This window comes from Notolabrus celidotus, chromosome 2 (assembly GCF_009762535.1).
Source record: "Notolabrus celidotus isolate fNotCel1 chromosome 2, fNotCel1.pri, whole genome shotgun sequence".
NCBI lineage: Eukaryota > Metazoa > Chordata > Actinopteri > Labriformes > Labridae > Notolabrus > Notolabrus celidotus.
Window position 1 is genome coordinate 30,384,550 of NC_048273.1, and position 24,649 is coordinate 30,409,198.

General features: G+C 39.1%; 1 protein-coding gene across 2 annotated transcripts in view; it reads right to left on the reverse strand.

Moving 5' to 3' along the window:
- atp11b (ATPase phospholipid transporting 11B (putative)) overlaps positions 1–23,794 on the reverse strand; it is a 67,392-nt gene extending 43,598 nt beyond the window's left edge. For both annotated transcript variants that reach the window (XM_034705366.1, XM_034705374.1), the window contains exons 1-11: positions 23,440–23,794; positions 11,772–11,888; positions 10,627–10,716; positions 7,788–7,868; positions 7,323–7,430; positions 4,485–4,613; positions 2,853–2,956; positions 1,631–1,678; positions 1,307–1,371; positions 735–816; positions 494–644 (exon numbers count right to left, since the gene is read on the reverse strand). In XM_034705366.1, the coding sequence (XP_034561257.1) occupies positions 494–644; positions 735–816; positions 1,307–1,371; positions 1,631–1,678; positions 2,853–2,956; positions 4,485–4,613; positions 7,323–7,430; positions 7,788–7,868; positions 10,627–10,716; positions 11,772–11,888; positions 23,440–23,466 (1,002 nt within the window). In that variant the 5' untranslated portion in view covers positions 23,467–23,794. The remainder of the gene's footprint in view (positions 1–493; positions 645–734; positions 817–1,306; positions 1,372–1,630; positions 1,679–2,852; positions 2,957–4,484; positions 4,614–7,322; positions 7,431–7,787; positions 7,869–10,626; positions 10,717–11,771; positions 11,889–23,439) is intronic.
- Positions 23,795–24,649: the final 855 nt, after the last annotated feature.

The following is a 24,649-nucleotide window of genomic DNA, read 5'->3' on the forward strand; positions in this document are numbered from 1 at the left end:
ACCTGTTATACTAAATACAAAAACAGAGTCATTAGATTGTTGTTGGTATTCCTCTTTCAGTCTCTAGAGAGAAAGAAAGAAAAGAAACGGCAACGTGCTTCCTCCCCACCAGGGCTATTCTCTCTGACTGATTAGTGTTGGCAGGTTGGCTGATAGGCTGGCAGACTGGCCTTTCCTCTCTAATGCCTTATCACAAAATCTAGAGACACTTAAACCACCCTACCTTCACCCTTCTAGGACTCTGTGTGTGTTTATGTGTGGATTCAAGTGTGGGCTCTTGTTTGTATCCTCACAAACTCTCCCTATTAATTTAAATCTGCAGCGGTGAGAAATGCCAATTATTATTTGCGAGGGGATGAAAGTGAAGAGGAGACAGAAGTGGAATGCCGACACATATCTCACCTAATCTCATCTCTGGGGCTCGCAGCCTTCACTTAGAAAAACAAATCAATGAAAAGACATTCTTCTGATGCTTAACGTGAGGCTGACTAACCGGGCTGCTGTTTCGATCCTGTTCAGTCTTCTGATTGTAGAAAGGTTCATCCCATTTTTCCTCGGCCTGCCAGGCATACTTCAGGATGGTGCTGAGGATGGCCTCAAACAGCAGGATGCCCAGGTAAATGATCAGGAAGGTGTTCATGGACCTAGCACAGGAAAATGTTTCAGAGTTGAATGTGAAACTAAGCATATTCTTAGATATTAATGTTCAGTTTACTCTGAGATCAAGTGCTTACTTCTCTACTGCAGAGCGTTTCTGGGACTTGCACTTGTAGTTAAGGGCCATCTTGGACTCCATCCCCGTGTAAACTGCCACACCTGCAACAGCACAGTTGGTGTCAGAAAGCAGACTTTAAGACTATCTATTTGTGTATGAATTCATGCACATTAAAAAGTCACAATTATGCTGTTTGTTCCTGGTAGATGATTGGCTCTGGTCCAGCTGTATACACAGACATAATAGTGAAACATCTGGACATGGATATAAAGCCCTCTCAAGATTCAGCCTGCAGTAACAGTTTTGTGTTTACATAATCAGATCTCTGGCCTGATAATGAGCCGCCCGTGCTCTCCATAATGTCATCTGAGTTTGGCTTGTTAGTGTCGCAGCTGCTCCGTGGCTGTTTCCTCTCTGTCCAGCTCTATAGAAGCTTTGTTGAGCAGATATAGTTTGTCCTTCCTTTCCGTCTCTGAATGCCACTTTAGACTTCACAGAAAGGCATAATTTATCCCCACAGCAGCTTCCCTCTCAGGCAAAGGTTTTGCTGCTTGAGGAACTTTTCTTTTGATTGTCTGTGTATTGACTCACCAAAAATCTCTTTGGTATTTTTCAACCTGGCTCCTCGTAGCAGCAGATTCTCAGGACCCAGCGGTCTGAAAACGAAAGTAAACAACGACATCATAAATGCAGAGAACTATATATGTTTGTATACATATTTCTGTATATTTTTTATTATTCATATTTTGATCACACTTTTATCATTATTAGAATTGTCATTTTTATTTATTTCTTTTTCCTGATGTTTTATGTTAAAGCCGGAGTCACCGGAGCCATCTTAATGGTGATGTCTATGGTTACATAAACTCATTAGTTGAATTATCAGTCACAACAGCTAGATAAAACTGATCTTACCTGACAATCTCCTCTTCATGTTGAGTCACTGTGACCCGACCAACAAACCTGGAGAACACCAAGGACATTTGAGGTGAGTGGTATGATAGAAAGAGAAGAGTTGTTGACATGCACACAGAAACTCAAGCTGCTGGAGGAGATCCAGCAGATGCATGAAATCTGAGAAATGCTTATAAAGCACTTCAATGATCTGGTTACTGTACAACATGTAGACACATATGCAGCTGATCAGTAATCAGATTACTCCTCAATCTTTAACGTATTTCTAGTTTCTTGGATAAATGACTGCACAGGTCTTCCTCAGAACATGAGTCAGAATAGAAGAGGTTTGATTTTCTCTGTCAGAATGTGTCCATATAATGACAAAAACAAGTCCATTAAATTAAACATTATTCAAACGTGGAGTGTTTTCATGCACAGGTGTAATAAACAGGTAGAGCGTAAACAACCAGGTTCCCTGAGCAGAATTTTAATGAGGTTTTACACAATATATTGCCTTGACTAAGGAAGCCATGTTGCCGGTTAATAAAATTATGAAGAAATCAGATCACTGCAGAGCGCTGACGACAGCTTGGTAAGTTAAGTTAATTTAAACTTGCCGATTGTCAAGAGAAAGGGAGCATTGAAGAGACGAGGGAGGGAGAAAACTGCCACCAAAACAAACCGCCTGGTCTAAAAATACTCTGATTGATTCTGAAGTCGCCAGCTGTGACAGACAAGAGGGAGAGGGGTTACCGAAGAGGTGATGAAGCCATCTCACCCCATCATCCGTTTAATAACATGTCTTTGGCTGAGCATTTCTATCATACTGGGTTTTAAAGACGGGTATGTAGACTTTATGGAGACCAGAAAATAAAACAAGAGAATAGAAGAACCAATGCTTTGAGAGAGAAAGAGTACTTGGCCATGAATAAGAAAAAATATTTAAGGGGGATGATTTGATTTGTTTTACTTTTCTTGGTTGAAATGTTGTGATAAAATAAATATTTTACAAATGAATGTGAAATGTCAAGAATTAAGTTCAACTTTTGGAAAGCAATGCCCATTTTTTTCTCCTCTTCTTCAAAAAGACCCCCTTGTACCTTTCTCTAAACTGCAGGTTTATTCTACAAATAGCAAACGTATTCTTCATTTGTGAAGTATCAAATATTGTTTACTCTTTATTTTACTGGACTTAACACACCCCCACCCTGTGAGTGTAAACCAAATAAAGGCAGATTACCTGTACAGGTCAGCCTCAGGTTGTTGACACTCCACCACCGCCTGCAGAGCCTCCAGTTGGGACACTGACTGACACACTGATGTCTCTGCCGCAGAGTAGTGAGTCTAAACACAATGCACAATGCAGAAATATTTATGATGATAGGGAAGAATTTCACACATTGGACATGGATACTTTTTCAGTTATGAGGGAGACATTTCATTCAAAAGACAGAGCAAACTCCTGAACACATAGATCTACAGTTTGAGCTAAAAGCATTCTATTTTTAGAACAACTGGTTGGGTCAGTTGCTGCTGCTCTGAAGGGGAAGAGGCAGGCTCATACTTTTAACCTGGTTGTTCAAAGGAAGGTGAATGTTAGCATAGACAGACTTATGGCATGTTATTTAATGTATAACATTTAATCTATTCAAATGTACTTAAAATGTTTGCTGGCTGAGAGCCTCTTCTACCTCCACTGTTGAATCTGTATTACTTTAAAATAAAGTATCAAAGTGCAATAATAATATGCATCAAACCTATCAGATAACTATCAGATAAATAAAAAAAACCTGACAAGCAGCCTTGACAAGGTGGCTGTTACTATCACCTTTTGACAGACGCATTATGGAAAGCATTTCTGTGACCACTTGTGATCTTATTTAACTTCCAAAATATTCTTCCCTTAACAGCTGGATTTTTTTTTTCAATTTCATGCATGCAACCATTTCAGCTACATGATTCATTCATATCCAGTAATTGTTGTACACCATTTGAGAACAAATAAAAAAGTAAAGAAATGCATAATGTTCTTAAAAAAGGGGAAGAAAGGAAAAGCACTAGAAGCCAGTAAACCTGAATTTATTTAAGTGAATCATCCAACACGACAGTCAGACCCTGAGGACAAACAAGTTGTGTTTGATGACGAACAAGAAATGGAAACCTTTCCACATAATGTTAGTTTGTACATGTACATTTTGTTTGTTAACACCACACAGGGCACCATAAAGATGAAGTCATTGGTTTGTACAGGTTGTGGATACACAGCTGTCCTGTTTACTTTATGAAGTGGTTGTTTGAGCAGTTACTGGTTAAAAGCAAGCGGCAACCTCCAGTCTCAAACTGTGAAGCCCATGTTGAAGTGTTTTAAACTGCATTTCATCAAGCAACCGCTTGAGGCTGGCTGCAGAATCACCTAAAACCACACAGACACCAATTCAAAAAAGACGATATTTGCAGCATTAATAAATATGTTTACAGCCTGGTTCAAAAAACGGCTTGGCTACAGTAGCTAATCTCTCTATCGGCACACACTGTACGGGGGGTGAATTATTTTCTAACCCGACGGTTCACAAGATATTAAGATTACGAGTTTTTGCCCAAATAAGGACATGACTGACTTGACTCCCGGTCAGGAACACATAGCTGTTGGCTAAGAGGCTCAAACTCCGCCCTTTACCTCACACTCTGCCTGTTTGAGTTCCGCATTTCCAATATGGCTGCCACCATCGATTTGCTTCAAAACAGCGCTCAGGAACAGATGGCTGACGTCACGGATACTACGTCCATATTTTATACAGTCTATGGTTAATAGTAGTCCAGCAGTATAAAGTTCTCACACCACATATACACACAAAGTCAAACACACGCAGACCTTAAGGTTGGTCTCTCCATCAAGGCTGGCTGTGGTGATGTGACAGGTGCCTTCTGCACGATCAGACGACAGTAACACCAGGTCAGCGGGGAACGTCTCGTCTTTAGCCACACGAACAATGTCTCCAACCTGAAGAGACAGCCAGAAAACACACACACACAGATAAAGGCTTGAACACTGTTTGAGTTTGCATTTTGTTGGATTTCTTTTATTTAAACTCTGCACTTCAGTAGTTTCTGAAAAGAGTTTTTTTAATCTTGTTGAAAATAATCTTGTAAACTTTCTATAAAGTACTTTTTTATCTGTGTCCCTTGAATCTTTTCATCGAAATCATCAAGGTTGAAACAAAATTTGTCTGAGTAGTCAACTACATGATTAGAAAATAGTTTTTTATTCCTTCATGTTGCAGTTGGATTACATCTAAACGTAAAGGGTGCACTAACATTTCACAAATAAATTGTTGGGTCTTTTTTCATTTGGTGAAACCTGATTTCTTGTGAGTTTGTAGATGCACTTTGTAGGTTTATTTAGATTCACTGACATTACAGTTGCATCTCAAAACATCAGAATGTGAAAAGTTAAATATTTTCCATGTGTTATTTGAGAAAGACTCATTTCCCAAAAACTATGTTTTAAGCATTTCTCTTTTCAATTTTGATAATTATGGCCTATTACATAAAAACTAAAAACATATCCCAAAATTGTATCGTACATCATATCTATCAAACAGTATGAGTACCATGTACACTACCAGTTTAAAGTGTGGAAACACCTTCTCATTCAGGGGTTTGACCATCAGTTGTGTTGTTCAGAGGTAGGGTTGGTACACATTTTATGGCAAAACCAGATTATTTCATAGTTTTGATGTCTTCAGTATTGATCTAAAATGTTGAAAATAATTAAAATAAATTAAACCCATTGAATGAGAAGGTGTGTCCAAACCTTTGACTGATAGTGTATCTCTTGGTCTAGTTCCATACACACAACCACAATCAATGGAAAGACAGCTGACGCGACAGAAGTCCAGAAGACGATCATGGACACCCTCTACAAGGAAGGTAAGCCACAGAAGGTCATTGCTGAACAAGCTGGCTGTTCTCAGAGTGCTATACTGAAGCATTTTAACGGAAAGTTGAATGGAAGAGAAAAGTGTGGCAAGAAAAGGTGCATAAGCAGCATTGAGAGGAATGTCAAGTAAAGTCTATTTCAAGACCTTGAGAGAGTTTCACAAGGAGTGGAGGCTGGTGTCAGTGCATCAAGATGCATCACACACGACTTCAGAAAAAGGGCTTCAACTGTCGCATTCCTAATAACAAGCTACTCCTGAACCAGAGACAACGTCAGAAGCATCTTACCTAAGTTCAGGAGAAAAACACTGGATTGCTTCTTAGTGTTCCAAAGTCCTCTTTTCATATAAAGTACATTTTAAATTTTATTTCTATAGTCTGGAGGAAAAGTGGAGAGGCACAGAATCCAATGTATATGAAGTCCAGTGTGAAGTTTAATGATTTGTGGTGCCATGTCATCTGCTGGTGTTGGTCCACTGTGTTTTATCAAGTCTAAAGTCAACACAGCGGTCTACCAGGACATCTTGAAGCACTTCCTGCTTCCATCTGCTGACAAGCTTTATGCTGATGCCAATTTCCTTTTCCAGCAGAACTCAGCACCTGCCCACAGCGCCAAAACTATCATGGTTCACTGACCATGATACTGCTGTGCTTGATTGGTCAGCCAACTTGCCCCCTCAATCAAGAATCCAAGAGGATTTGTCAAGAGGAACAATAGACCCACAAATTCAGACACCTGAAGGCTGCTATCAAAGCAACCTGGGCCTCAATAGCACCTCAGCAGTGCCACAGGCTAAGGCTTCCATGCCACGCCACATTAAAGCAGGAATTTGTGGTAAATTTGCACAAAGTACTGAGAGCAGAAATGAGCACACTGAACACGAGTTGGACATTTCTGTATTTTGAATCCTCTTTTTGATTGATCCAAGGAAATAACCAAATAATTTGAGATGCTAGATTACTGATTTTCATGATCTATAAGCCATAATCATCAAAATTAAAACACAAAAAGGTTTGAAATAATCTAATATTTTAAAGTTTGCCTTTTTTTAATTAAACAAAACAAAACTTTTCATATATATATTTAATTTATTTCAAGCTGCATCTGTTGTAAGGTGTTTAGGTGGTGTTGAACTGACTCCAGACACTATTGACACAGGGTCTGTTAGACGCCTGACCCCAGAGGATATGCACTGTGTAAACTACAAAACTCTGTATAACAGGAATATCTAGACCTTGAAGACACATCAATGGAGACAGGAGCAGTAACAGAAAGACTTGTTAATGCTAGTGGTTGGCTGAAAATGAGCAAATAGCTCCAAATCAACCCCCACTGCACCCTAGTGACAAATCAGGAAAATGTCATCCCTGCAGAGACAAATAACACCAACAAACCAATGATACAGAAAATGAAACAAGCTTTGGAATTTCAACAGACTTTCTGCAATAAATGCATCATTCATGGAATAAAAAGTGTGGTGAATGAAACCAATGCCCCAGTTTCTTGCAATACGGACATAAAAAACAATTCTGTGCTGTTGCTTTTCTTTGTTTTGTTTTTTTTTACCACAAACACTGTTTCATATTGTCTTTCTATACCAAGTAGCTCTACAGGAAAGCCACAAGCACCAGGAATTTAACATCCACGTTAAAGTTAGCTATGGCTGCTGGCTGTGAGGTGTGAAGAGCTTTCTTTAGGTTCTTCAAACTACATATAGGAAGAAGCAGGTTTCTGAATAATAAAAGTTCTGGAGGTTGCCGTTTTTGTTACCCTGATATTCTTGGATCTCGTCTGGACTAGACTTCCACTGCGAACCACAAACACTGGAGCCCCGTTCACTTCATTGTCCGCCTTGTGTCTCAGCCAATCCTCATAGCCCTGCAAAGAAATTAATTCAATAATAGATTACATACAGCAGACAGCTGCCGACTTCACAGAGGTACAGAGCTATATTGATCAGCAGGGATGATGCAGAGCTGGATTAGTTATTGATCAACTTAATATCTTAAAGTTATTCCAAACACACTTTTGTTATAATGGTGTCAAGATTATTGGCTGGATTCAAAAAGCATTCTGAATGAACAACAGCTATTGCCAAACTGAGTAGAAATAAGTTGCACATCACAAGTTGGTGACTACAATTAATCACAGTTTAATGATGCTGTACGTTAACAGTTCTCCATTTTAGTTCCTCAGCTCCACAAAGAGGAAGCTCTCTTGTGCTTGTGTTCTCACCTGTTTTATGGCAGTTACTGTGATCACAAAGAAGAGAGGCAGACCACTGGTGACAGGGGAAGTTGGGGTGTCTATCATTAACTGGAAAGATGAACACAGACAGAGTTAGAAAAATTTCAACTAAATTGAGAGTGTAGCAGAAGACAAGAGGCACCAGGGGCTGAGTAAGAGGGTGTGTCTCATCAGAGAGAAAACGAGCAAACTAGAAAGACAACGCAGCTGATGTGTCAAACAGGAAACCTGCCGCCCTAAGTGTTAAGAACCGCACAGACAAACACAAACTTGGACAGTCACAGGCAGGTAATGACACCTTTCAAAAGCAACATTTACTGTTGTACTGGAGGAGGAGACATGTCAGCTTTCCAGTCTCAGGAAAATACAATGTGCTTTGCAAGTTTCACACCAGAGGTCAACACATATTTTAAACTGCTTTAAGACGTTTAGTCATTCATTTATTCACACACACACATCTACAGACATATTTTCAGTAGATAGAGCGGAGTCAGGAAATGAGCAGAGAGAAAAAAAAGTTTGAAAAAAGAGACGTTGCGGTGTTAGGTATGTGGTTATACAGTCTCTCCGACACAAGGACGCCCTGGGTATGAAAAACCTGCAGAGTACTTTGTGACATTTTAGAGAAGCACGCCACATGGAAGTGCAACAGTATGTCTTACTACCTTTTCTGTCATACTTCCTGGATTACATTTTAACTTGTTTCTTAATATTACACCACATGTGTCAGAAGGGCTGTCATGCTATTGATCTTGTGTGTCCTGAGTGAAACACTTTTGTGTCTATCAAGCACATGCTCTGTTGATTCTGGATATTTTTACTGTCTCTATAATTGAGTGCATTTATTATTTCTTTTACTCTGAAACACAGTTCTTCTTTCATTGCCTGGGAACATCAGATCAAAATTGACTTTTGTGGCTAAATATATGCCATCTTCAGAACTGTCCAATCATGATCGAAATATAAAAATATACCACATAGTGCGTATATTCAGTTCTCCAGGACTGCATCTGCTTCCTGGTAGTTGACTATTAACAAACACAATAATGGTATCCATGCCTCTTTTTTGTATGATCTAAGGCAGGTATTCCCAAACTTTTAAGTCTGCAACCTCCAAAATAAAGGTGCCAAAGACATGTGACCCCTACTGTCCCCTCGAAGTGATTAAATGTTGCTTCATAATTCAATTACTTCAACTTCAAAATTAGTTTACCTACATAATTAACTGTTAGCTAACCCTAACCCTAACTGTAGGAGTCATCTGGCAACAAAGAAAGGCAGAAAATTAATGAAATGTACTTATTTGCAGTGTTTTATTTAAAATGTAACTACAGGGGCACTGATGGCCTAGCGGTCTAAGCGCCCCAGAAAAATAAGCAAATTTAGATTGCTTTTAAAAAATATAAAAAACTGGAAGACATCTCGCGACCCTCCTCTGGTGTCCCGCGACCCCTCAGGGGGTCCTGACCTACACTTGGGAACCCCTGCTCTAAGTAACATTAAACATTGTTGAATTACACAGAAGTGATGATCCATCTCTTGGGAAAATAAAACATCAACCCTACCTCCCAGCATATTCAAAAATGCAACAGAAGATTGAGCAAGCAATGGCTGGAGGAGGCTCGGCCTTGGGGCTTAGGGCTGTCCCTTTTTTAAAAAGTCAAGTGTGAAAGGATTCAAACTAACGTGCAATTCCTTCTAATTAATTTCAAGCCACCCATATAGTGTTATGCTGGTAGTCAGAGCTAATCAGCCATAAGAAGCTACAGTCAGACCCTCCATTTCTCCAATAAAAGACAGGGAGTCAGGCAGAGCTCTGACACTTACTCAGCACATTCATTTATGGCTCCTTTGGGAGAGACACTGAGTATGGCACACCAGTCACACCAGTGCTGGAGCTGAGAAAGCAACACTACATTTAGAGCTTCTCCAGTGCGTGTTTCTATAGGGGAGTGTCAGTACATTTTGAGCTGTTTTGTTTTTAGCTTTCACTGTTTATGGTGGTAAAAGTCACTGTTGGTCAGCCCGAAACATTTTCTCAAACCCTGAATGGAGCACAGTTTTTGGCAGGCCAATGTGTCGTGTTGACTCCCACTGCAAAAGAGCAAGTCTTGCTCTGGTTAGAAGAAGATATCTGTCTGAGTTATGCAATGTGAAAACGACTTTTATTGTAAATGCGTTTAGATTTTTTGGACAGAGCAATGTACCAGATTTCAAGATTCTGTCTGTAAGGTTGTTTTTTTACCAAACCATAAGACTTTTTATTTACTATATTTAGACAAAGATTCACAACAGACATCTGAGAATCATCATTTCAAGCCATCTGAAAATGGTTAAATTGGACATCTAAGAAACTGTCATGCTCACAATGTCAAGGTAAAAAGAGGCCTTCCTCTCAGTGATTTGAGACTAAGCTGACTTCAGCAGCACTGACAAGTTGAGTGGGTGAAAATAGAGCCTTTTTAAACAGAGTCAAGTCGATTGCTTTGGCTTCACTACACAGGCCCAAATAAATCAGGATAAGGCAGAAAATCTGAAAGCAAAATCCTTCTTTAGCACCGGCTGACTGATGCACAACGAAGGCCTGACACCTAAGGCTGGCTGTACAGACACACATATTATTTAACGGCGGGGTGTAATGTTTTAATACACAGGCAGACCTGTCTCTCTGGGAGTCAATGAGTCACTCATGCATGCACACATAGACTCATGCATTTGTTCTTAGGGCAGGGAAACTGAGGCCAGACTTGACTTGTCACTGTCTGACTGTGGACAACATGTACCTGAAACTAAAGATGTGCGTGTCTGGATTTGTGAGTGTTTTTACCTGTACAAGGAAGATTATAAGAAAATAGAAGTTGGCTATCCTTCTGAACTGCTCGAATAGATTTTTAGGGACGAAATTCCAAATAGTGTACTGAAAGACAAGAAAAACACATTATTAACACACACACAAGAAAACCTAAAGAAATAAATAATTACAAAAACAATGATGATAATAATAATAATAATAATAATAATAATAATAATAATAATAATAATAATAATAATAATAATAATAAAAGCAATAAATAAATGAGAAATGTGTAAAATAATGTGCAATAAATTAATAGAATAAAATATATACAAACAAAATAAATAAAAAAACAGGAGTGTAATGACATGAAAAGCATTATCCATAATATAAAGCAAGTCTGTATGGAGACAAGATAACTATCTATTTTAAGGTCGAATCCAACCTTGTCACTGCGTGGCCAGCTAAAGCAAGATGTTGTACCACTAAGATTAAAAGGTGAAGTTTTATTTTTTTAACCAAACTGTCATTTTGAAACAGAGTTATCAAACCTGCTTCAAAGGTTTCTAGGCGGACTCTTCACCATCCTGATTTTTCATCTGAACTGTTGCTGTCTCCTAAAAAGCATGACTTAAAGTCAATTTAAATCTGACCCACCAAGTGACTTAACTGTCCTGTCAATCATGTAATTAACTGGCTAATCAATGGCAGTCCCCACTACAGGTGGCAGACAGCAGCCTCTTAGCATTATTGTTCTTTTGTCAGTTCAATCTTGCTAATGACCAGCTAACCCTCTCAACAACACAAGATTTGTCATGCGAGTTGATCCTGCTAACAACAAATCGCACTTATCAGTCTCTCAGCATACCATGGCTCATGATGCATTTTTAACACTGGGTGAGCTTGTGCTAGAAAGCAGAGATTCTCGAGATGACACTTCTCCTCTGCCATGCTGCAGTCATCGCTCGGGCTAGAGCTAAATGTCAAGTTGCATGTGAAGGGTCTCTGTTGAACCGTTTTGCACTTCTGTATAGAGTCCCAACATGCTTTTCAGAAAACTCACTGAATTTGAGATTGATTGTAGAATTTACTTAGAAGAAGAGGATGCTGCCTCAATTTGACTAACATGAAATCCTGCACAGGAAAAATTCAATACTGGCTCAAATATAATTTGGTACCTTGGAGGAGATGATTCTGTTGTCGGCAAAGCGCTGTGGTACGTAGTGGCCATGCTCGGGGAAACGATTTGCTACATAAATCGTCCTGGTGTCGCTCTGATGAGGGGGGTCAAAGCCCTGAAGGAGTGGAAGACAAATGAGAAGAGAGAGGGAGAGAGGAGGGATGATTAGAAAATGTTGAAAGAGGAAACAACAGGTTGATAACATCACTCTGCATCTATTATAGCACACATGTCAGTGCTGAGTCTGTAATTAATGCTTGTATCAAAGCACTCTGGGAGGCATGTTACTGAACTTTGATGTGGAGGGTTGATATCTGTCATCTCTGACATCCTTTCATGTACAAAGTCGAAAGCTGAAGTTGATTGACGGAACTACTTTGGTTTCAAAGAAATCTCCAGACGTCACTGCTACAGCTACTACTTCTTTACTTGTATTATTTTGTGCCTGTGTGTGTTTACATGCAAATACAATGTTACTTTATGATCCTGTTTTTAACCCTGTAAAGCCTGAACCCTCAAATGATTGCCAGAAAATTCAAGTTCTTTGAAAATTGTGTTTATTGAACCTGACAAATAAAAAAAAGAAATTAAATAGCAATTTTCATATATGAGTTTTAATTTGTATCATATTTGATACATCAGGTATTTTGGTGGACACATTTTTTGCTCAAAGTTTCTTATTTTTTAAACAAACTAAAGCCTATAAAAACAAAATTTTTAACCTATTATACTTTGAGTTTCCTTCAAATTTTTTCCAAAGTAATTTCAAACCTAGAAATTATTTTTTTCCATATTGCATTGCAACATCATACCTATTTTGTATTTACTACACGCCAAAAAAAACTAATTTATTGTATATTTCTTCTCTGAATTGTTCATTCTTTAGTGGAATTCAATGAGCAAAAGACAATTATTTAATAGGGAGCCATTGTACCATTCAACTAGTCATCAATCATCATGATACAGCAGCTTACATATATAAAAAATACAATATACATTATAAATATCTCAATTTCTACTCTAAATATACCTGATTATTTCATGTAAACATGTTCTTAAATAATACAAAGACTATATGTTGCTTTATGGATGCATAATGTATGACATTTAATAAAATTATGATTGACAGATCTCCAAATAAATTGCCTGATAAAAGAAAATTTCCTCACCGCATTTTCAACCCAATTTACTAAATTAAGTTATGAAATATAAATTACTTTTACATTGCATCAATCCAGTAACTATTCCTCTTGAAGTTTAAGTAACAACTTGAAAGTTTTTTACATCCAAACTTTTTGAAAATTGGCAAAAATATCCCTGAAAAACCATAGACTATATAAAAAAATGGACGTCATTTCGCTCATCTCGAAGTGAGGCTGCCACAAAAAACTGCCACTAGTTGCTGGCTGCAGTAGAGGTCAAAATCTTTCTGCATTCTGGAATGGGATATTTTGGCTTCAGAACCGTACAATTGGAAAAGGTGGAGTGACATTTTACATTATATACAGTCTATGTGAAAAACCTTGAGTTGGTCACAGATCGACAGCTGCCGATTTGGATGTTTCAAGGGACGGCCTTAGTGCATTAATTACTCACACCTGAGGGATTATCCGTGCACTGCATGTATCTGATTGTATCAAATTTTTTTGGGAAAAAAATATACTACACTGATGATGTAGCGGTCTCAAAAACTGATGTATCAAATATGATATGCATGGCTTTATAAGGCTAAGAAAGCTATTTTATATCATTGCTGTTACAGAGAAGCATGACAAACCCTGGAAAGTCTATGCCACACTTTAATCCACTGAGAATACCATTTGCCTTCATTGTGGTTTGGTTCCCATGTATAGGCCACTGCTTGCTTTAATGAAGGTTATTAATGTGATCATGTAGTGTGTGATATTTGTATCTATTCATCATGAACCAAAAATGAAGCCGGTTCATCACATAAGATTGTATCTCACTATCTCAAAAACGATCTGCTTACTAACCTACTTGTCAGTTTCTGTCCTTTGTGTCACAGCCTGCAAGACTGCAACACTGAAGGCAAAAGCAAACGCTTACAATCACTTGCAAATGATACATGACGTCAGTGCAACACACACCCATACACACACACACACACACAGAGGAATGCATCCGGGCCACTTCACTCGCTCGCACACACATTCACCTCTGTTCAGGGACACATGTAAACTATTACTGCCTTTCTGCTTCACTCTCTAAAGCTCTCCATCCAGCTCTCGCTCCGTGTCCTCACTGCTGCTTTTTTTTTACAGTTTTCTACATTAGAGCGTACACTGAGATTTAAGACATCTGCACCTCTTTTAGACAATAATACTTTCTACTCATTAATAGCACTTGAGCATTGTTGCTTTTTCACCAGGCTCATTAAAGTGTCTCTCCAAGTAGTACTAACTAAAAAAGTTTGTTTTTCCTGCTGATATTTCATGCTCTATTTGCTAAATCAACATAAATATAAAACTTTCTGGACTCATTGCTCAAATAGGATCCACACTCAGCACCAAACACTGATCCACTGTGAGGAATGAAAAACAATACCCTCAAGATTTTCCATATTTTTGCTGATTGTCTACTTTTGTAAAACCTTTCAAAACATGCTCCATATGAGACTTCTTTTCTTTCATCTTTTGACAAAGCCAAGGCCTGATGACATGTGTTTCCACTACAAGCTCACATCAGGGGACACTTTAAGACACCAACTTAATGCTGTTAAGTTTCACTTCTGTTTCTGTTCAATCATTCACATACCTGCCTGTTTTTGGTGTTTACAGATTAACTTCAGCCACACTGGACCTGAGTCAACACGCTGATGTAAACATGAGCTTTCCCCCCTTTTTGCTCTTAGATCAGGTTGCGTTAATTTGGAAACAGTTGTGGAAAATGTATTTTGTTTATCCCATAGTTTACAGGGCTTCATTGAAGTGCTCTACACAAATACAACCTGATTTATTAAAACAGATAAGGACATACATTCTGTGAAGTATGTTGAGCAGATCAGTGGTAAATATTATAGGGAGGTTTCTTATAAACAAAATCGACCACTAATCAATTATCTAGCATCGGATCCCTCTAGTCGTGTCTGAGTTAAAACTGAGGTTTTGGGGCACTGGTGGCCTAGCAGTCTAAGCGCTCCACGTGCAGAGGCTACAGTCCTCGTCGTGGGGGTTGCCGGTTCGATTCCCGGCCATTTCCTGCATGTCTTCACCCGCTCTCCACTCCCCACATGTCCTGTCTCTCTTCAGCTGTCCTATCGAATAAAGGCAACAAGCCCAAAAATATAGCTTTTAAAAAAACATTAAGGTTTAAAAAAAAAAAAAAAAAAAAAAAGAGTTCAAACTGAAGCAGCAGACACAGACGCATAGTTTTCTTATTCCAGAATTTTCCTTGTAAAAACATGGTGCCTTCTTTACCCATAATTCAACTTGTCTACTGACAGTGCAGTCAGAGATATGTGTCTTTCACTTTGGAAGCAAGCTAATGTAATGATCACCTGTTCTTCAAATACTGTATGCTTTTGTGTGTTACTATGATAACTTTCAGTTAACGTAGCAACGTAACAACGTTAGACCATGTTCCTTCCAGGACTACACGCTGTGACGCTGCATGTTTGGACCATAGACTGTCTAAATGATGGACCTAGTATCCATGATGTAACCCATCTGTTCCTGAAGCACTGTTTTGAGGCCAATTGTCAGCAGGAGCCATATTGGAAATGTTGAACTCAACCTAACTTCTGTGGAGCTAATGTGAGGTAAAGAGGCGGGCTTTGAGCATCCTCTCCAACAGCTACAGTGTTCCCGCCTGTCAGTCAAGTCAGCTGTGCCTCTCATTATGTAAAACTTGATATCTTAATATCTTCCAAACTGCCGCGTTTTGAAAAATTCACCCCCCGTTCAGTGTGTGCCGATAGAGAAATGAGCTATCCAGACTACACTCGTTTTTTGTACCAGGCTGTAAACATGTTTATTTCTGCTGTAAAGATCTGCTTTTTTAAATTGGTGTGTATGGTAACAGAGCCAGCCTCAAGCAGACACTTGATGAACTGAAGTTTTTAACACTTCTGCATTTGCTTCAATTCTCACAGCCAGAGGTTATCGCTTGGTTTGGAGTTTGGACACTATGATTGTATACCTCTTCCCCCCTTGCACCTAATATGTCTGCAACGACCTGTGAAGAATGTCTAAGCTTCCCTGCATACAATAAAGATACAATGTGACGTCATTTTGATCCTTTTCTGTAACTCTTGTACCCCCTCGAGACCTCCTTGATCTCTACACTACACCCCAAGACTTGTTTCATTTTGGCCACACTAACTTGACAACGAATTACATCAATTAAGGCGTTACAACTTTTGTTTTATCATACACAGGACTCCGCGTTGCAAGTACAGAGGCTAAGTATGAGAACTGAATATAAAGAAACAGATCAACCCATCTGTCTGACAAGTGTAATGACCTCCTCAGTCATGGCAAACAGCATCTCTCACTCCACTGTGAAAACCCGACCAGGAAACTAAAGCCAACATGGAGGGAAACAAGCCCTGATTACAGCTGCTCATTGTATCCTGACCTGATAAGTTAGGTTGAATTATGAATATATACCTAAAATTACCATATGGATACCAAAAACCTAAAGTCACAGTGACAAACACGCTACAATTTTCCCCCATGATTTCCTTTGATTTGTGTTTTGAAGAAACTGCACAGAGCATGAAAACTGTTAAAAGAAATGCGGTACATCAAGCCACTCAGTAACTAACCTACAATTCTACTACTGTTTAACAACTGCTGCATAGTTTCCACTAAGCAGTAACATATAAAGAGCCATACAGTGTCAGAACATTTTAACCCTTTAGGAATCAGCTCCTGCAGACACAAAGTGGACACGATGATGTTTTTTAAGCTGTAACTTCACACAGCTGCAAAGTAATTGTTGAGTCATTGGCATTGACCAACGAGCTAAGACATCCCCAAAGAGGGATTGCAGTAATTTCTGTGAAAGCCAGGGTATTAAACATCTTACTTACTTACTTACTCAAAGTAAAAAGCATTGCTACTGAACATTCCTCATTATTCCTCCACCCAGTTATTCAGACATTTTGAAGACATGAAGAAATTCTGTCTCATCCTCATCATCGGTTATGTCCTTTAGTCATGTCTTTGTACACAGTAGATTAAGTTATCTTAACTTGTGGTGGAGAACATACAAAACTGTCAGGGTTTACTGTAAAACGATGCAGCCTTGTGAAATTCAAGGATTCAGATTACTCAGTGATTCTGAAAGTACTGCAACTCTCGCGCTCTCTCGTCAATCAATATCTACTGTTTGTGTTTTCAGAACGCAGCACGAAGCAGAACCGCCGGACAGCTGGAGTCTTGTGACAGGTTTTCCCGCATTAATCACTGAATCAAGGATTCCCTTCTCCTCTCCTCATCCATGTTGTCTTTCTGGTCCTCTGAAAACCTCTGACCTGTTGACTCCAGGCCTGGCCCGGCTCATCATGACGGTTTGTTGTTGAAGTTAAGTGAAATACAATCTGGTGAAAACACCAGAGTGTTTTATTCTGAAAATTAACCGCATGTTTTCATTTTGTTTTGGTGCCTGACTTCCTGTCCCGCTCCATCTGCTCTGTACAGATTGATGTGTCGTGCTCTGGCATCCGGCATAAATAAAAGTCTTGCGTATCTGATCCGGAGGGCTCTGACCTGCCGAACCAGAGATAAAGCCGGAACGCAATGGAGCAGATCCAGTGGAAGCTAACACATTAACTAGAATTGAAACCTATCAGATGCTGTGCAGTGACGGATCGGACACAGACCGGACACAGAGCCGGTGGAATTTGGCCAGAAGACGCGAATGAATTGTAGCTGGCAGAGCTATGTCACATCAGCTACCTGTGTTGCCTGTTGTTCTAAGCCAGCTTGTTCCCCATTTACAGAGCCAGAGCTTTAAACAAACACAATCACCAAACATTTACAGTCCAATCTTGCACACAGCTTTAATATCTTTTAAATGCATGTAAAGGGAATGTAAACCTCCTGCAGTGTCCTCTTGTTCATCGTTTTCACCGGTGCCTGGTTGTAATACGGTATTCCCGCAAGAGAGTGGCTAAAGAGCATCTTAAAGCGGTTCTCTAACCGCATTAAATAACAGCAGAAGAAGAAGAAAACACTAGCGACAGTTGTTGGAAATACGTGTGTAGTGGTATGTGATTCAGAAACAGAGACAATAGCAGACACTGTGCGAGGCTGTAAAATATAAACATACACGCCACGCTGCTGCGTCACAGAAACACCGACATAAAGGTTGAGATAGTGCCCACTAATAGCAGCACCTTTTCGCGGTCCAGGTTAACGCGACTGCCAAACAAACGGACCGTTAACGAGACAGAGGGGTACACTACGAAGCAAGTTCAACATATCCCAGATATTTTCTCCTGATGTGGCTTCACTGAACCTAACAAAGGAGATCACGCTAAGCTGTCACACGAAGCTGGTTATCAACATGATGAGTCAAACTACAATTACCCTGATCGGTTCACATGAACGGGGAGGAGAAGGCAATTTGTGAAGGCAACTTATTTCCATCATTAGTGCAGATAGACCTGACTATAATAACTCTGTTTATTCTCTGACAGTGATCTCTCTCTGATTTAATCTTGTGCCGTGTGTGTACGTTTTAGGTAATATTTTAGCTGCAGCCCTGACGGTATCAAACTGAGTGCTGTGGTTAAAGGACTAATACAAATGAGAACATGATTCAAAGTGATAAGCATGTGCAGTATTATATTTAATGCAGTAAAACAATTTCATCTGAATAATCTGACTTCAGACTCTGTTTAAGTATGATGTCAGGAAAGATAATCAATAAGTGTCATCAGTATTTTATATGTAAATAATACAGGTAGACAAGGTGTCCTGACGATCTCTCCCCTCGCGATCAGCTTACAGAGCTCCATGATCAAGCGAGCTGATTGGTATATGCCAGTGAGCATCGAAATGCCCATTCCTAATCTTCATTTGTCTATATTTATAATTATAATTTTATAACAAATACAATAAATGTTCATTGGGCTGCAACTTATTCCCTTGGTGATAAATCAGCCTTTTTTGTATGATTAAAAATGTATCATAAGTGTAAACACTTCTAAAAAATGTTGATACATGCGCATAAAAAGTGATGTCAGTGATGTCTCTAACTTTCTTTAACCTATCCAAACAGTTTGAACCCCTAGGCACCTAGTTTCTTTTAAAAATCGACAAATCAAAGTATCAAAAACCAAAAGAGCCCTCATGATCTCTTTCTGTGTAAACCCGCCCTTCAGCAACCAGAGAGTCCTAATACTTACAAACAAATGAGTTTTGGTTATCAAAAACTGAACATTTAATCCATCGTAGGCGACTCTGCTCTATTCTTTTTGGTAAATAACATCAAGGGAGGTTATGAATATTTTATTAAGATGGGCAAAATGGGCTGATGTCATACCTGACTAACAGAGAGCGACAAATTAAAGGCTAAACTTACATTTAGTATACCAGTGTGATAAATCCAAGCAGGTATCTTTAAAATAATACTCATAACAAAAGAGAAGACAGACACATCTATTCGGGAATAAGTTTATAGAAAAGTCCAGAGCTCTATTCAAACAGTTTTTAAATTATAGTCTCCTCATTGGCCGTCCCCTCGGACATAATAACAGGCCTTGTTCTCCGTTTTTCTAGCAGTATATTAAAGAAAATAAGATAAATAACACTGACAGTATGGTAACAATGTGGCTCTCTTGTACCACACTGCGGCTGATATCAGACTTTTTCGTCCCCCGACTCTCGTGCTCCCATCTATTTTTAGGCCGACAGGTAATTATTCCCCCCATAAAGCCTACAAGTCCCACAGTGCCTTGGGGGAATCACTGCCCTGGACACTGGCCAGAGGGGACGGACTAATATATCACAACCAGGGCAACGCAGTGAATTGTAATATAGACTAAGAAGCGTTTAATCAAATGGGATGAGCTAATCAGAGGTTGGGCGAGGAAGTCACATGTGGAGCGAGCGACTGCAACACAAAGAGAGGGAAAGAGAAAGAGATGGGGAGAGTAATAGACTGTAGTCATGTACTGTAGGTGCTGCTTTTGACGTTATTACTGATGACAACAGCAATACTAATGTGGCTGCAGGCATGCCAAGCAGATATCTAACAACATGTGGCATGAAATGAGTAGCCTGAAGTAGAGCTAAACACTATAAGGGACTTTTACAAAGGGTGACGTAGGCCACATATAAATATCAAGTGTTTTCTTTTTCCATATATAAACTTGCTGCAGCAATGTGAGGGGAAAAAGTGCAGTAAGACTACAAGATTACGATTTGTGCTCAGCTGAACAAGCTAAGATTTATATGTGCACTTATTCGTCTTGACTTCCCGGTGCTTTCATTTTCTCAGGTTTAGCTTCCCTTAATTTCCCTGTGTTATAATAATGAGCTCACAGAACCTGAGGCCTGATTATTTTACAGATAATGCAAAAAAGTGAGCACTTAATGACCTTTGATTCAGATTTTTATTCAACATAACATCCTACTTACTCACTACGTGCTAAAGCAAGCATTGGCTTAATTGAAAACTCTTCTCTGTGAGCGCTGAAGCCACGTACATAAAGCTTTCTATTTGCAAAGTACACCTTTGGGAAATATGAGTTCAAACAAAAGCCATACTACTATACCAAATCATAAATACTAAAAGGGGAAATCTGATTTTAATCATTTTTTTGCACATTAAATAGCTGCTGTCTCCGATGTTCTGTACATCTAGGTTGACATTAATACTATGAGGGCTCAGGGCGATGACCTGGTGCGGCAGCAGAGGGAGCAAATCAATATCAAAAGTAGCTGGATTCTGCAAAAAGGTATGCATTCATATTTAAACCCTGAGATGTGTAATTCCCCGTGAGAAATGCTCACAGAACAAGTTGTTTCAGAGTTCTCCCGGCTGCTGCTTGTACTGCGAGTACAGTGGGCTTTTTATGATGTAACTGCAGCACAACTTGCATGATGTCAGCACTGCTGATATAGGAAGCCTGACATGAAAACCTAGTTAGTTAGGCCTTCCTCACCTCCTCTTCCTTCCTCTTTTTCAAAGTGCACCAGTGTCACATGAAAGAAACAGATAAGCGATTTGTAAGGGAATAAACATCTCTGTGTTGCCTCCCAGCTGATAACAGGGTCAGACAAATGCCTCCCAGCAAACTTTCTCATTAAGCCACTTGTACTAAGATGCATTTTAATTAAACTTTTAATTGACTAGACAGGTCAATTATATGGTATGGGTCAAAGGGACCGGGCTATCTTAAATTAGTTAAAGCAGGCCATCACTGGCAACTCTCTGCGGTGCTCTTCAAAAGTGAGGGCTTGACCTTTAAAAGCTGAAAGAATATATTTTGTCCAGGCTGACTTGCAGCTTAAGAAGTTATTTTAAGTAGCACTCAGGACATGGGAGCTTAGGAACACCTTAACATTGATTAAACTCACATGTGATGGTGACATCCACAGTTTGAAAACTCTGACTAATCCATAATGTGCACTCATTCATTCATTCACATGGGCGTGCCTCCCCTCCCCTCCCCACACACACATGCACACACACCTCTCTGCAGTCACAGCTCTTATTTATGAGCTTTCACAAGTCTATGCAAGTTAACGCAAGGGTGAGAAATATACAACGGAAATAATATACGAACGGTGACAGTGCAGGATTATTTAGGATTACTTGAAAAATAAAGACAACTTGCAAAATAAGCCAAGTGGACTGACTTCCTGATGACTGCTGTTTACCGGTCCTGCTAGTTCCTTTGCCTTTGCCAAATAATGCGTCAACATTCAGCCATGTTTGTAGGCAAACAACAGGTGAATACAGCAAATAAAGGATGAACTTAATTCATATGACATATCTGTTCAATTTTACCCAGTGGTGGACAGTAACAAAGTAAATCTACTTGAGTACAGTACTTAAGTATATTTTTTGAGTGTCTGCACTTTACTTGAGTATTATTTTTTTGGGGAACTTATTACTTTTACTCCACTAAAATTCTATCAATGCTCTAGTTACTCACTACTTTTGCTTTGAAGTCAGCTCATGAATTTCCTTCTCTTTTCTGAAATCTGATCTTTAAGACAGTAAAATGTGTTTGTGTAGTTCTGTTTGTCTCAGTGGTTTAGTCGTATCTGTATATCGAACACAGAGCAGATTTGACTCATATCAGGCAGTTCATTTAGAGGTGATAATGATGGCTTTAATTCTCCACCTGAGCACCCATGGTCATATATTCAGCCTGTGTTAGAGGTTTTTTGAAATGAAGAATGATACATATCATTTGAAATGTTCACCTTGTTTCCCACTCTGCTCAAACATACAAACATTCACAGTCCAACCTGAGAAAGCATGCTGAGGTACGTAACATTTGTTTCATTCTAGATGAATATTTCAAACTAAGTTATCTGTGCTTGGAGTAACTTAGTTTCTGTTTTTATTCCATGGTGTAGTTTTTAGAGATTTCAAGTAATGTTTTCTAAATTAACATAATGTAACAGAATGTACTCCTATGTTTTCTTGACTGCAATGATGCTTTGTGAAAATAAAAAGTTTTGAGATATTCAAAAAAGTACTTTGAGTACTTAAGTATTTTTAAAAGCAAGTACTTCAGTACTTTAACTCAAGTAATAATCTGATTGAACAACTTTCTCTTGTATTGGAGTAATAGATATACTTTATTTCAGACCCATAGGTCAATATCAGCAGAAGAGTAATATAAAAGTAAAAAGAGTTTTATATCAGTCAAATACACGTCCAGCAAAAAAATAAAAAGATCATATGACAACAGTTTACACATTAATTTTGATTAAAGCATAAAAGGCATTTGTTTCTAATATTTGACATGGATGATCTCTACTTTGACTTAAGTAATGAAGCTGTGTACTTTGTCCACCACTGATTTTAACCGATGTATAAAGATCAACACGACAAAGTCTCAACTAAAAAATCACTGTGCTGATCCAAAGGTAACACGAAAGTTAAACTAAAACAGGCTCAGGTGAGTTATACATAGAAATGACATATCTAACTAGCAGTAAAAATAACATGTAGGATTCATTGACAGAATACTACCACTCAAACTCAAAATAAGTCTGAGTTGTGTGAGGTGGAAAATGTGAAGTTAAAGCTTTATGTTTTAAGCTAGCAAAACTGAATAAGTTGAATGTTGTTAGCCAGCTTAGTCAACTCTCAAATAAAGTTTCTTTCACACTGTTTAAGGACAGAGCTGTGGTTTAATGCAGACAAACTTCTTAACAACTCATCACACAAGTTTAAACTGGGTTAAATGTGAACATCTCGCCTATCTAAGTTATCTTTAGTCAGCTTATTAACCACAGCTAGCTGGTCAGGTAGCTAACCCAACCTCCACCTGACTGTCATTCAACTCCAACAATGTTTTCTACACAACAGCAACAGCTAATTCACGGTGTTAGCTTGCTGAATTCAACCAAAATAAAGTTCACACATCTCTCCGTCAGCAAAGCTTCGTATTAAGTGACTCGTAAATTGAAGTTAACAGCGTTGTGAGAAAGGTATGAGAGCAGTTTTTTTACCAGCTGTTGTCGGATCCACCGAAGCATCCTCGCAGCTCGGTCGCTACTAGCCCAGCGCTAGCAACTAGCTACTCCAACAAACCCGTCCCGAACCATCAACATTTCCCCCCAAAGGTAGTTCTTCTCAGGCGCATCACGCGTCACATTCATGGAGTGTAATGTGCAAAAGAAACAAATCCAGTAATTCCCATTCCGAGGTAATGTCAAACATATAATCCCCCCAGTAAAAAGTGACAGACGGCTGGTCACAGAGTCTCAGTGAGCTACGCTACATCTCTGCTCTGTTTCCTCCCCCTGCCAACACGCAGCTCTGTGCAGCAGACACCGGCTGCTCTCTGACGGCCTCTCAACGCCCCCTGCCTGTCTACTGACACACACAACGAGCGAGTAAGTGGAGGGAGGGAGGGAGGGAGGGAGGGAGGGAGTGAGTGATAGATAGATAGATAGATAGATAGATAGATAGATAGATAGATAGATAGATAGATAGATAGATAGATAGATAGATTTTCAGAGGGGGCAGAATTCCTGGCGACGCCCCTGCCCACTATCTATCTATCTATCTATCTATCTATCTATCTATCTATCTATCTATCTATCTATCTATCTTTCTATCTATCTATCTATCTCTATATATATATATATATATATATATATATATATATATATATATATATATATATATGTATATATATATATATATATATCTCAGGGGGCCCCATCACCGCAGCCAACCCTACAAAATATAACATTGCTGCTATAATACTGGTTTATTTGTATTACACAAGATTATTTGAAGCAAAGTGACTTGTTGAATAACAAAAAGGGGGCATTATTTGGTATAATCTAACCTCATGAAGTAAAATACAACTCTATAAACCTACAGTTTACTTTCAGTCAGATTCAGCCACACTAGATGCAATGAAAATATGACCCCACTTTAGGCATGAGACGCGCACCTCACAGAGCCGATCAATCTAGTCGACAGGGAGAGACTTCCCTTTTTTCCAGAAAGGAATTCTGAATGTTTGTTTATTTATTCAGACAATTTTAATTATCTTATTGCCGTTATAACAAAACAAAAGAAAAGTGTTGTAGAAAACAATTAAGCCCCCCCCCCCCCCCCCCCCCCCGTGCTAACCAGCATACTAGCATCCCTACTAGCAATGTACTCATTTGGGTTCTTTCCAGTCAGCTCAGTCTAGTAGTTCAA